Source organism: Rhagoletis pomonella, unplaced genomic scaffold (genome assembly GCF_013731165.1).
Source record: "Rhagoletis pomonella isolate Grant_MI unplaced genomic scaffold, Rhpom_1.0 Rhpom_scaffold_00010, whole genome shotgun sequence".
Classification (NCBI taxonomy): domain Eukaryota; kingdom Metazoa; phylum Arthropoda; class Insecta; order Diptera; family Tephritidae; genus Rhagoletis; species Rhagoletis pomonella.
This window is the reverse complement of record NW_023458564.1, coordinates 24769047-24781254: the sequence shown is the minus strand read 5'-3', so window position 1 is coordinate 24781254 and position 12208 is coordinate 24769047. Positions and strand designations below refer to the sequence as shown.

At 33.1% G+C, this 12208-nt stretch overlaps 1 protein-coding gene across 1 annotated transcript in view; it reads right to left on the bottom strand.

The window, feature by feature from the left end:
* LOC118746563 (sphingomyelinase phosphodiesterase D-like) overlaps window positions 1–12208 on the bottom strand; it is a 282083-nt gene that overhangs the window by 87333 nt on the left and 182542 nt on the right. The window contains exon 5 of the mRNA XM_036480406.1: window positions 7344–7756. Within this exon, the coding sequence (XP_036336299.1) occupies window positions 7344–7756 (413 nt within the window). The remainder of the gene's footprint in view (window positions 1–7343; window positions 7757–12208) is intronic.

Here is a 12208-nt window from a genome sequence, read left to right as displayed (position 1 = left end):
TCGCTTAGGGCAGTGTATTGAAAAGATCCTTGGACTCGGCGGAACTATGAATGAACAACGAAAGTAAGTCGTGCACGAACAAAATGGAAGGACCAAGTTCAAAGGGCCTTTCTGCTGCAGACAGCTCAGACTAGGGATTCCTTGGTTCGCAATTAGTTACAGATTTTGTTTTTTTAATATTGCACAAAGTTCGAAATTTGGATTTACACGGGTTTTGTTAAAAAATGAATTTTATAAAAAAAAATAACCAACATTAAATAAGCACAAAAATAATATGTTAAAACTTAGCAAAAAGTGGTTCGCTATAATTTTTTGACCACTGTGTGCATACCTACATACAACCCCCTCCCCCCACTTCGAAAACGTTCAAACTTTCAGTAAAATATTTTGTGATTGCCTGGCCTAGACCAGTGAAGCATCAGCATATTTTTAATCATCCTTATTTGAAACCCTTAGGGTAAGCAGTTCGAAATTAAGGATTATGAACTACTAGCAAGGTATCTTGGGCATTCACGGTTAGGTACTCAGTGATCTTTGTTCTGCAATAACCAATGGATATATTAACAAAATAACGGCCGTTAACAAAAATAGGGTTACTTTGACCTATTTGTTGCGCTTTAAAAATAACTCTGTAACTAGTAGTTTGAGGGATACTAGAAGAGATTCAAGAGAAAATGCTACCTCGTTTTTAAAATCCCAATTTTCTGGCATATTTAGATACTTATCTATTTAACGCAACGTTTTTTTTAGTTGGTCTGTAAAGCACGCATTCAATATATATAAAAAATAGCAAATATTAAATACAACTGGCATTTTATTTAAATCAATTTGCATTTAAGGAATTTTTTCAGCATCTACAAATCGCATGCAAGTGAAAAAAAATAATAATCAGTGAAATATGTACTGCATTCAGTAGACCCTTGACTGGCGCTGAAGCCCAACTTGACATTTGATGGCAGAGTAAATAAAATACTTTATTTATTTATATCAACTGGTCTGCGTTTTTGATTTTTTTTTTGCTTTTTAAAATACACTAGCTCAAGTGCATATATTAAAGTAAATATTTGCGCAAATATAAAAAACAATAGAGTTAATCGTATGCTGCACCTCGCATACCACACATACACACAATAACCTATGTACGTACGTACATACGTATCGCTGGCAAAAAAGCACGACTATATACGCACTACGATTATTTAAAATTCAATGAAAATCAGGAAAAAACTGTATTTACTTAATTACGTAACAAATTTGCAAAGGTTAATAAAATAATAATTAATATTTGCATTTTAAATGTTGCGATTATTATTTAAAAATGGAATAATATGTAGTTGATATTCATATGTTTGTATGTGTATAGCCGAGCAAGTTATGCGATTTTTTTCATTTAATGAACACCATATTACCTTAATAATCATTTATAGTACAATGTACATGGCGTATGAGTTACGCAGACGAGATGAGAATGTTGCTCACATGAAATGTACGTACGTTCGATTTTAAAGCAAGCAGTAATATCTTCTTCTTCTTCTCTTCCTATTTGGCGCTGTAACCGCCTAAGCGATTTTGGCCGAGTTCAGTAAAGCTCGCCAGTCGTTCCTCTTCTGTGCCAACTGACGCCAATTGGAAACACCAAGTGAAGCCAAGTCCTTCTCCACCTGATCTTTCCATCGCAGTGGGGGCCTCTGCTACCACCGGCGGGTTCAGAGCTGGAGCGTCGGTGTCCATTCGGAAGAGCCGCTGTATTTTAATTCGCTGCATTATGTCCATGTCGTTGTTTAAGATTTTGAAATTTCAGAAATAAAAAAATTGGGGCAATGTAGAGTAACAATATGGGTGTCAAATAAAAGAGAAAATTCTGTAAATTTGAAAGAAAATGAATTGGTTTCGTACACCGGAACGAAAGAGTATTGCAATTTTTCTTTTAATTTTATTAGTTTAGAATAAAAAAATATTTAAGAGGATATTATTAAAACCTGTTTGTCCTTGTGCGCCAAAAAAATGTGATGTTTTTTTAATTACGTTGCTGATTCAGGGACCTTGAAAAGAAGATATTGACGTCGGAGAGAAAAACTGAAAACGTAGTTTTACTATATTTGGTCCCTAGTTTCGGGAGTATGTTGTTTCGTGTGTTTTGAAATTATTCGGTTTTTGTTGCACGTTGTAATATGAATGGATAGTCGCATCACTTTTTTACTCCGCATACAATATTTTTTTTTGATTTCTGCGTGTCGAAACATGTTTTTTTGTAATCACGACTTTGCGTATGTGATTCAAGTAGGTGTTATGCAGACGAATTTTTCGTTTGAAAAACACGACTCGAGTCTTCGACGCACATATTCTCACTTAGACTTTCGGTAAATGCTGTTCGATGAATAGAAGTTAATTTTTTTCACCTGCATTTGTGTTTAACATTGTGTTTTTTTATTTAATAAATATGTAAAAATGTGCACACAAGTATAGCAGTTGGCATAAGCAGTGTTTTGTTCATATGATTAAATGATTCTCACTTTCATTCATTCTTCCACCGTAAATGGTAGATCCAATTTGGATCCACCATTTTGAATTTTTAAAATCTGATTTCAGATTCGTAATCAACAACTACAAAAACCCCCGATAAAAAACGTTTCAAGCGAATCAGCTAAATATATTTGAATTGATATGAAAAGTATATATATGTGGGTATATGAATAACGACCGCTTAAAATCGACCTAAAATATATACTTTCACTGTAGAAATACTTTGAACAAAGAATCATTAGCGCACACAAGCGCTAAGAATCCAGCTCTCAAGGAAATTATAATAAATATTTATTATAATTTGTGTTGCTTGAAAAAGCGCTTTGCTTTTGCTGTAAATTTTCATGAGGAAACGAATATACGAGCATTTTTTTCTTGAGAGCTGCAAACTGATTTAAGAAATTTTGGTAGAGAAAATTTCTTTTCCATTTCTCGTCCGTCGTTTTATAAAATTTTTCGTTTTTCTTGAGAGTTCAGTTACTTTTTTCGGTATTCGAAATATTAAAAAAATTTAGAAATCGTGAAAAATCACCATCTGTATCGAAAGCCAGAAACCAGAAATCGAAAGGAATATAAAAATGCAAAAATTCATGCAATCGATAAATTTATTTTTACTGAGTCTTTTTTAATATTTTTTATTAGGTACTTTTGAAAGTTGAACGCATCTTGAGTTTATAGAACTTTTTGTTAAACAAGTAGTTTTGAAGGAACGAACACAACCGGCTTCAATTCTTATATTCAAATTTAGGGGTACCGTTAATTTCTTCATGATCTAATCATCGGATCTCTAAACCAAATTACGGGGCGAAACTTGAGGTACCATCTTTCCAATAAAAAAAAAGATTATTGAAATCAGTTCACGTGGTCCAAAGTTATGTATTCCGGCGAATTGATAATCTCCCCTTTTATTGAAGTCGGTTAAAAGTGTTTGGGCTCTGTTAATCTTATGTAAATAAAGTGCAGTTTGTGAATTTTAAAACGTTTATTTATTTATTACATACTGTACATAAAACTTGCATAAATACATTTTAAAGAGCGCATTATCTGAAGAAATTTTTCAGTATTTTCCGATGATATATCTTCAGAAATGTAAAACCCCCCCTAAAATATATTCCTGGGTGCGCCCCTGCAAAGAATATACTATGATTGCGTGCATTATTGGTGTTTCGGCTGATGTAATATTGTCGTAAACTATATCTTTCCTGATTTATTTTGAAACGAATTTCCGTCATCTCTTCTCAAGTTTGGTTTGGAGACAAACCGGTTTCGGCACTGTGCCATTTTCAGTGTAATTTTTCGTTCTCCCCTTTCCTCTTTGCTTTTAATCGAGAGCTTTTGCATGTATACTCTGGGCATGAATCACGTAACTTTGAAACGATTGTCGTTCAAACGATACTGACAAAACGACGTCACCAAAACAATGATTTATGCATATGTGTTGCTGCTATGTGTTACTGTTACTGTTAAGTGAAGCAAAACTGGAATCGAGTTGACGGTATCACACAATCGATCAGACAATTTTTCGTTTCCATGAGGCAAGACAATCTTGACACGATATCGTTCAGACGATTGTCGTCATACGTGATTCATGCCCTGGTGTCCTGGGCTCGAATCGTCACATACGATATCGTATTACTCGTCACGTTAAAACATATTTTTCGGATTATGACATACGTGAACATACCTTTATATGGGATAAATCTTATACGACTGACGGTATCACGTAATTTTTTTTTTGTATGGATTTCGATCCGTGAATGGATGTTACAATTCGAGCCCAGATGTCGAGCAGCGTACTTAGGTTAGTATATTGACTGCGTTAAGAATATAAAGATTGATTTGATAAGCATTTTGTGTATATAAAACTTGCTGCAAAACCAATCAGAGCAGAAACCGTTGTACTAAATGAATAAAGAATACATGGGTAGAATTTTAACCATAAGGGCTTTTGGGGGTTAAAATAGCATTCATGACTCAGCATCTAAGGATGAAATGCTTTTAATATAAAGAAAGCTGTTGTCAGAATAATAACACAATATTATGGGTTTCTTTTTGTCACTTTTTGAAAAATTGTTGAGTAAGCACGGTGGCCAATATTATCCGATGCAGATTCTTTACAGTTTGCTAAATAATAATTAGGTTCAAGATGACCCAGAAACATTGTGGGTGTATGGAAAAACTAGATCGCCTTCTAGAAAACAGAAAACGGATCCGTTCAGCGCCTTCGCCTTGACCGCCAAACTTAAACGTAGAATACGTGATATTATTAAGATCACATTCTAGTTAAACACGGTACATGAAATATTCGTTTTGATTGCATTGAATTGGATCTAATAAATCAATATGAATTGCAAAATATTAATACTTAGCAATAAAGAAGCAGATCCACATTAATTTCAATCAAAAGTACCAGCTTGCTTCCAATATTGTGATACATATTTCATGTGATTGATGAATTAAGTTAAACTTTATTTTTTAAATACGTAACAAAGCTCCTAAATACAGATTCACTTTACCATATTTAATATTATGTATATGCAAACTAAAGACACCTACCACCTTCGGTTCACGTCATGTTTTAATATTTCATTTAACTTATGCATACTATAATTAAATTCTTATTTTGAAACAGGTGTCAACCCTATTCAAAATATTTTAAAACCAAAACTTTGTTAAACTTTTTTCGACTGACACACATATTTAAATTGTATATGTGATTCCCTTAATTCAAGTTGAATTTAGTTTCTAAATCATATGGCAACCCTCTTAAATAAAATTAAGAAGAAAATATTTCTAACGAATATCAATTTATACCCATATTTTAATAATTTATTTGAATTAGTAAATAATTTGTATTTAACCTTTTACACAGGTGGAAACCCTCTTTAATGTTATAGATTCTGAGACGATATTTTTCTTAAAACTCCTTTGTTTGACACCAATATTCCAATATTTTATATAATTTAATACAATTCGACTTTTCAAACAGATGGAAATCCTGCTCAAATTATTTTTAACCAAAACCTCGTCAAACCTTTTCGTCTGCCACTTGTGCTGTGTATAAATATTTAAATTATCTAGTACTCTTAATTCAATATGAATATAAATATCAAATCAGGTGGCAACACTCCTATATGCAGCTTGGAAATAAAGTTTCTTCAAAGCAATTACGATATATGTTGTTATGTTGTTGCTTATATTGAATCTAACATTGTAACAAGGTGGCAACCCTCTGCAAAATATTTTCAACTTTTTTTTCTGGGTATTGGACCAAACCAACTTTTTTTAAGAGATTGAGTCATAGGTATAACAGTAATTTCTCCGTTTTTCGAAGTTAACCTCCGAAATCGAGATATGGGCCTTCGAAGTTCGAAATTTGACCTTTGGTAAAAAATTAATTTTAATTACTGTATGTAAACTACTAAAAAAAGTAAAAACATAGTCGTGGTACGCCTTTTTCACTTATTTCAACGATATATAACTTTTTCTATGTTACAGGTGCTATAAAGGGGTTAAAGGTTCGAAAAATTAAAAACCTTATATTTCAAACAAGTTTAAACTGCTTTTTAAAATATTTATATCGTCGTAAACGTGATTAAACCCGCTTTCTTCTGATATGCAATTTGCATACTTCGTATGTATAAACCTGAGAAAAATCATTTAAAAGGAAAAAATACCTTTTTTTATAAAAAAAATATTTTAAACAAAAACGCCATACGGGTTCACTATTAGTTCATAAAATATAAAAATGTTATTCATTTTAACATGAGTGTACATATCATCGTACACAGGAGCCAATAAATTATTTTATATTTATGAAATTTTTGAATAGCAATAATGGGATCATTCCCATTTTCAGTGTTTAAATAGTCAAAGAATTCTATACATTTCATTTCAAAATAACTTTTAATTTGATGTTCACTTTCAAAAATTTTAATTAGAACTCGGTTTCTCTCTTTGCGCCAGGAAACAAACTTTATTCTTAAGATCCTCTCATACTGTAAAAAAGTACTAATATTTAAGGAGTTCATCTATAGTTCCTCATGGCTTAAATAATTTTTCAACTACGCAAAAACTGTGAAAGACTAAGAATTCGCTAAAAAGAGTATCTAACTCTGTGACTTGTACGCAAAACTCTTTTACAGAGTCAGTAAATTAAGAAAAAAGGAGTTGTAAGTTATATTGGAATTTATTGTTATTAAACTGAAAGTTATTTTCGAGATAACTAACAACACTCGACAAAAATGTAAGTTAATCGCTTTCAGTAGTCAGTAAGAACCTTGTTTCATTGACTTCACGAAATAAATAAAAAAGTGCGCTCGGGTATAAAAATTAAATTGTACACTATTGTTGTTGTTTGAGATTGAAAATGAGAATGTGTGTGTGAGTTTGAGTTTTGAGTTTTTAAATTGTATTGCTGGCAAACACCAGGCTGCCAGACTTAGACTTTTTCTTAAAAAAAATTTTAACAGCAATCTTTTGATGCAGTTTACTTCTATTTGACGCGTAGATCATGAATCCACGGTCTTGCCCCTAAATTTCATTTGGCAACATTCCGCCATCTTGGATTTAAGTTTGTTTTTGGTTTTTTTTTGCTATTTGCAAGCTTATTCTGCATTTTTCGTAAAAAATGGTTAAATACAAATATGTAGAGAATTTAATTTCCCACATTTGTTGAGAATTTCATAATGTTGTAATTACGTAATTAATATGTGCCTATCAATAGATCTACATATACATATATATATATATATACATGTAAGTGCATAAATTTATGCTTGTACATATTACAGTTTAAAAGCCAAAAAGTGTAAACTTACAGTCTCTTTATTATCTTTCGACTTGATGAGCACCTCTTCCAGCCACACCCATTGCTTCTCAGCATCCTGGGTCTCGTATTCAGATAAAGCACTCACTCGCCCACCCCCATCGCCTACGCTTAACGCCGGAATCGCGTTCATGCCGCGATGATGTCCACCGCCATAGCCACCATAGCCACCACCATGCGACATCCAGTCACTGGAAGAATGTCCGTGATGTTGATGTATCGAACCATGATGGTAGTAATACGTCTTATACTCTGAATCGCCATTGCCACCTGCACCATTCGGAGTGCGCTGTCGCACAGCTGCCAAATGGCTAGGCTGGGATTTGTGATCGTGACGCATGAAATTTGTATTCAGAGCAATTATACGAAGGCGACTTTTTGTTTGTTCAATGGAGTAGTAGCCACCTAAATAAATAAAGTACATAAATAAGTGAAGAATAGGAATGCCATGTGAAAAGAAGGATAGAGTATTAAAAAGGAAATTCTGATCATTTCTTAATATCTTAGAATCGAAATAGATATTTCAGTTAGAAAATAAATCTCAAAAATTATTTTGTTCTCTTTCTTCTCGTCTTATCAGTTTGTTTATTTAATATCTTCTTTACCAGCAAAATGCACATATACCCATTTGGGATATAATCAGACAGGCGCATAATGACACCAGAAATGAATGAAGAATATTAGTCGAGTTGTGACAAACAAGTTACAATCATTCAATGTGTCTATTTTTGAATTTCATTTATTTCTCTCAGCTTGCACTGATTGCAAAACAATGGTAACCAGCAAGCAACCAAAAAAGCACACAACGACATCAAACTAAAAGCATCAAATATTTTTCAAGGATATCTTTGTGTAATTTTTGTTTTTTTTTTGTCGGTTTTTTGTTATTGCAAAAACACCGTTATTCACTTGCCTACTACAATAACTTCCCACTTAGCAATAATCACGTATACGCCAGGCCTGTCTGTCTGTCTGGCTGTTGTCGTGTACCCATTCATCCTTGAAGTAAATCGATATGATTGCGCTAACTGGCATAGACTTTCAAGGCTTCAAGGCTTGTCGAAAATGACAATAAATAAATTTTTTGCAAAGATTTTCTCACCATTTTTGTACATCCGTTCTTCATTATTAATTCAGGTGGCCTAAAAGGTAACAGCATGAAAATCAATATTTACTGAAGCGATATGCGCCCTGATTGCAAGACGACAGCTGCTTGTGTTTTGAAGTTCTTTGAGCCGCCAAACAGCTTAGGAGGAGAAAATGTCCCATTCTTATATTTTATTCACAATATCATAAATGTTATTTTCATTATCTTTTATATCGATGAACCAAAGGATATGAGTATAGAAAATAGATATTTTTGGTTCAAAAGCCATTTAAATTTAAGAAATAAAAAAAAAAAAATCACGCGCATATAAATGGTTAAAAAAATATAAAATTTTTAGCGAAATCTGTTAGAAATTCAGTTGTAACGATATACAACAGATTTACGTTTGTTTTAAAAGGAACTTGGCATTTGAATTATGTATATTACGATGGAATGAAAATATAATCTAAAAAAAAATTTGAAAAATTTTTAAATTTGTAATGTACTCACTTTACCCAACTTTGGTGTAAAAAAATTCATAACTCAAATTACTTTAGAGTGCAACCCATAATACTATACTTAAAAATTGCGCAATACTCAGAGCTACAATTGTGATTTTTTTTTATTTTTTTGTTTTTGAGATGGCATATTTTCAAAAACTATTTTTTTATCAAAAAATGTGTATGTGGAAAATTTTTCAAGCACATATTTTTTTTAAATATTTCTTTTCATAGAGAATTTTGATGTGCGTACGTGTGATTTTTTTTAAATTTTTTCCTCGCTCCGTTCTCGAGATATTTGGAAAACAATTAAATCGATTTGTTTTTGTGTTTGTTCTGTTACGTTTTTAAGAATGTATTAATCAAGCTCAAATTTAATATTTATTTATTATTTATGTTTATGCATCAACCCTAAAAATTAGAAACAAAGCAAACACATGAATTGTGAACCCCGTACTTTTTGTATGGAGCGCCCCATATACATACATATACTAGCAATTACCCGGCGCACAGTGTAAGATTTTACCCATCTAGCTGCTTTTAATTCTGTAATTCGAAATCTATTGAAGATAGATCAATGAAATTTCGCCCAAGGTACGTTATAAGATAGGCGAATTATATAACTGAAATAATGAGTTTGCGGGTCTAATGAAATTAATAAATTGCTAAAAATAAATTTAAGTTAACATCGTTTTACTTTAACATGGAATACTCAGTCCTAGTTTACTAAAATCCCAAAAATGTATATTCATTAAAAAGAACATACCCAAGCAAATAAGACCAAAATGGTATTTTAGTAATTGTTGCATAAATCACATAACAACGACAAAATAAACATTGAGATTCGGTTTCAAATATAAAAGTTTAAATATTATTGTGCTCGGTAATTTTCCAAATCAAACCCCGTCACGCCATACACTTTGATTAAAATTGTTTAGTTGTCATTGTTTCGTATTTATCAGGTATTTCTAAAAACATTATTGACGTTGTTTTCAAATTTGGCGACACAAAATAATGGAATTAATCTTCTCTAGAATATGGAAATGATACACTGTGCGGCGTGCTTCGCTGCGCCTTAAATTTATTTTTGTGTTGTAAGTCTCTACCAAAACTCTTTTGGCCTCATTTTTTTTTAAATATATTTAAAGAGCTTTATGAAGTAAGACTTAAAAAAACAAATTTCAATCTATGAAGCATTGTTTATTTTTTGACGTAGAATACGTCTTACCTTAAGGTATGGGGGCTATGTTCAAATGTTGTAGTTGTAATTTTTAGAGCTTCACAAAAACGCTTATTGCACGAGAACTAATAAAGCGATTTCAAAGAAAAGTGTGGCGTTTCAAAGATAATATTCCAAACCTGTCGACAGATTCATTTTTGTAAATAACCAATTCGGTTTCTGTCGTAAAAACAACGGTAAACATTGCCTTATTTTGGGGTCAATTTTGAGCCTTTAAAGTGCTCTAGCAACTTATTGTTGGTATATATAACTTTCATTTTCGGAATATAGGTTCTTTGGAGCAGTAGAAATATTATCGGGTACAAATTTTATATAAATTTAACAAATATTGAGCATTTTAAGGCAAAAAATTGTTGAAAAAATTTGCAAATTTTTTTCATTACCAAAATGCTCGAAAACCGCTGGAATGATTTTGTTTTTGTTTTCTTTAATAAAAAATTCACGAGTTTTCCTTTCGTTTGGTATATGGGAAGTATTGGTTGATATCTTCTATATATGTTTATTTTATTCAAATATATGGGCATAAATGATTTTCCATACAAAATCACTCGTCATCATTTTGCAAACACGTGCATGTGTTGGAAGTGTGGGAAGGAGACAAAAAGTATGTATGCGTATGTAATGCGGCTTTTGATCGCAGCGTATGTACATATCGTCGCCTCAGAAAACGGATGACGAATGTGCAAAATCACGATTTTGGGATTTTGATGCAGATTTACTAAGTTGGACATGCTCTTTCGATTTCTGCAATCCATTTTTTTTATATCTCCATTAGCTTTTGAGATATTTCGTGCGCATTTTGTCGTATGTTACATAATAACGGGTGATTTTTTTGAGGTTAGGATTTTCATGCATTAGTATTTGACAGATCACGTGGGATTTCAGACATGGTGTCAAAGAGAAAGATGCTCAGTATGCTTTGAAATTTCATCATGAATAGACTTACTAACGAGCAACGCTTGCAAATCATTGAATTTTATTACCAAAATCAGTGTTCGGTTCGAAATGTGTTTCGCGCTTTACGTCCGATTTATGGTCTACATAATCGACCAAGTGAGCAAACAATTAATGCGATTGTGACCAAGTTTCGCACTCAGTTTACTTTATTGGACATTAAACCAACCACACGAATGCGTACAGTGCGTACAGAAGAGAATATTGCGTCTGTTTCTGAGAGTGTTGCTGAAGACCGTGAAATGTCGATTCGTCGCCGTTCGCAGCAATTGGGTTTGTGTTATTCGACCACATGGAAGATTTTACGCAAAGATCTTGGTGTAAAACCGTATAAAATACAGCTCGTGCAAGAACTGAAGCCGAACGATCTGCCACAACGTCGAATTTTCAGTGAATGGGCCCTAGAAAAGTTGGCAGAAAATCCGCTTTTTTATCGACAAATTTTGTTCAGCGATGAGGCTCATTTCTGGTTGAATGGCTTCGTAAATAAGCAAAATTGCCGCATTTGGAGTGAAGAGCAACCAGAAGCCGTTCAAGAACTGCCCATGCATCCCGAAAAATGCACTGTTTGGTGTGGTTTGTACGCTGGTGGAATCATTGGACCGTATTTTTTCAAAGATGCTGTTGGACGCAACGTTACGGTGAATGGCGATCGCTATCGTTCGATGCTAACAAACTTTTTGTTGCCAAAAATGGAAGAACTGAACTTGGTTGACATGTGGTTTCAACAAGATGGCGCTACATGCCACACAGCTCGCGATTCTATGGCCATTTTGAGGGAAAACTTCGGAGAACAATTCATCTCAAGAAATGGACCGGTAAGTTGGCCACCAAGATCATGCGATTTGACGCCTTTAGACTATTTTTTGTGGGGCTACGTCAAGTCTAAAGTCTACAGAAATAAGCCAGCAACTATTCCAGCTTTGGAAGACAACATTTCCGAAGAAATTCGGGCTATTCCGGCCGAAATGCTCGAAAAAGTTGCCCAAAATTGGACTTTCCGAATGGACCACCTAAGACGCAGCCGCGGTCAACATTTAAATGAAATTATCTTCAAAAAGTAAATGTCATGGACC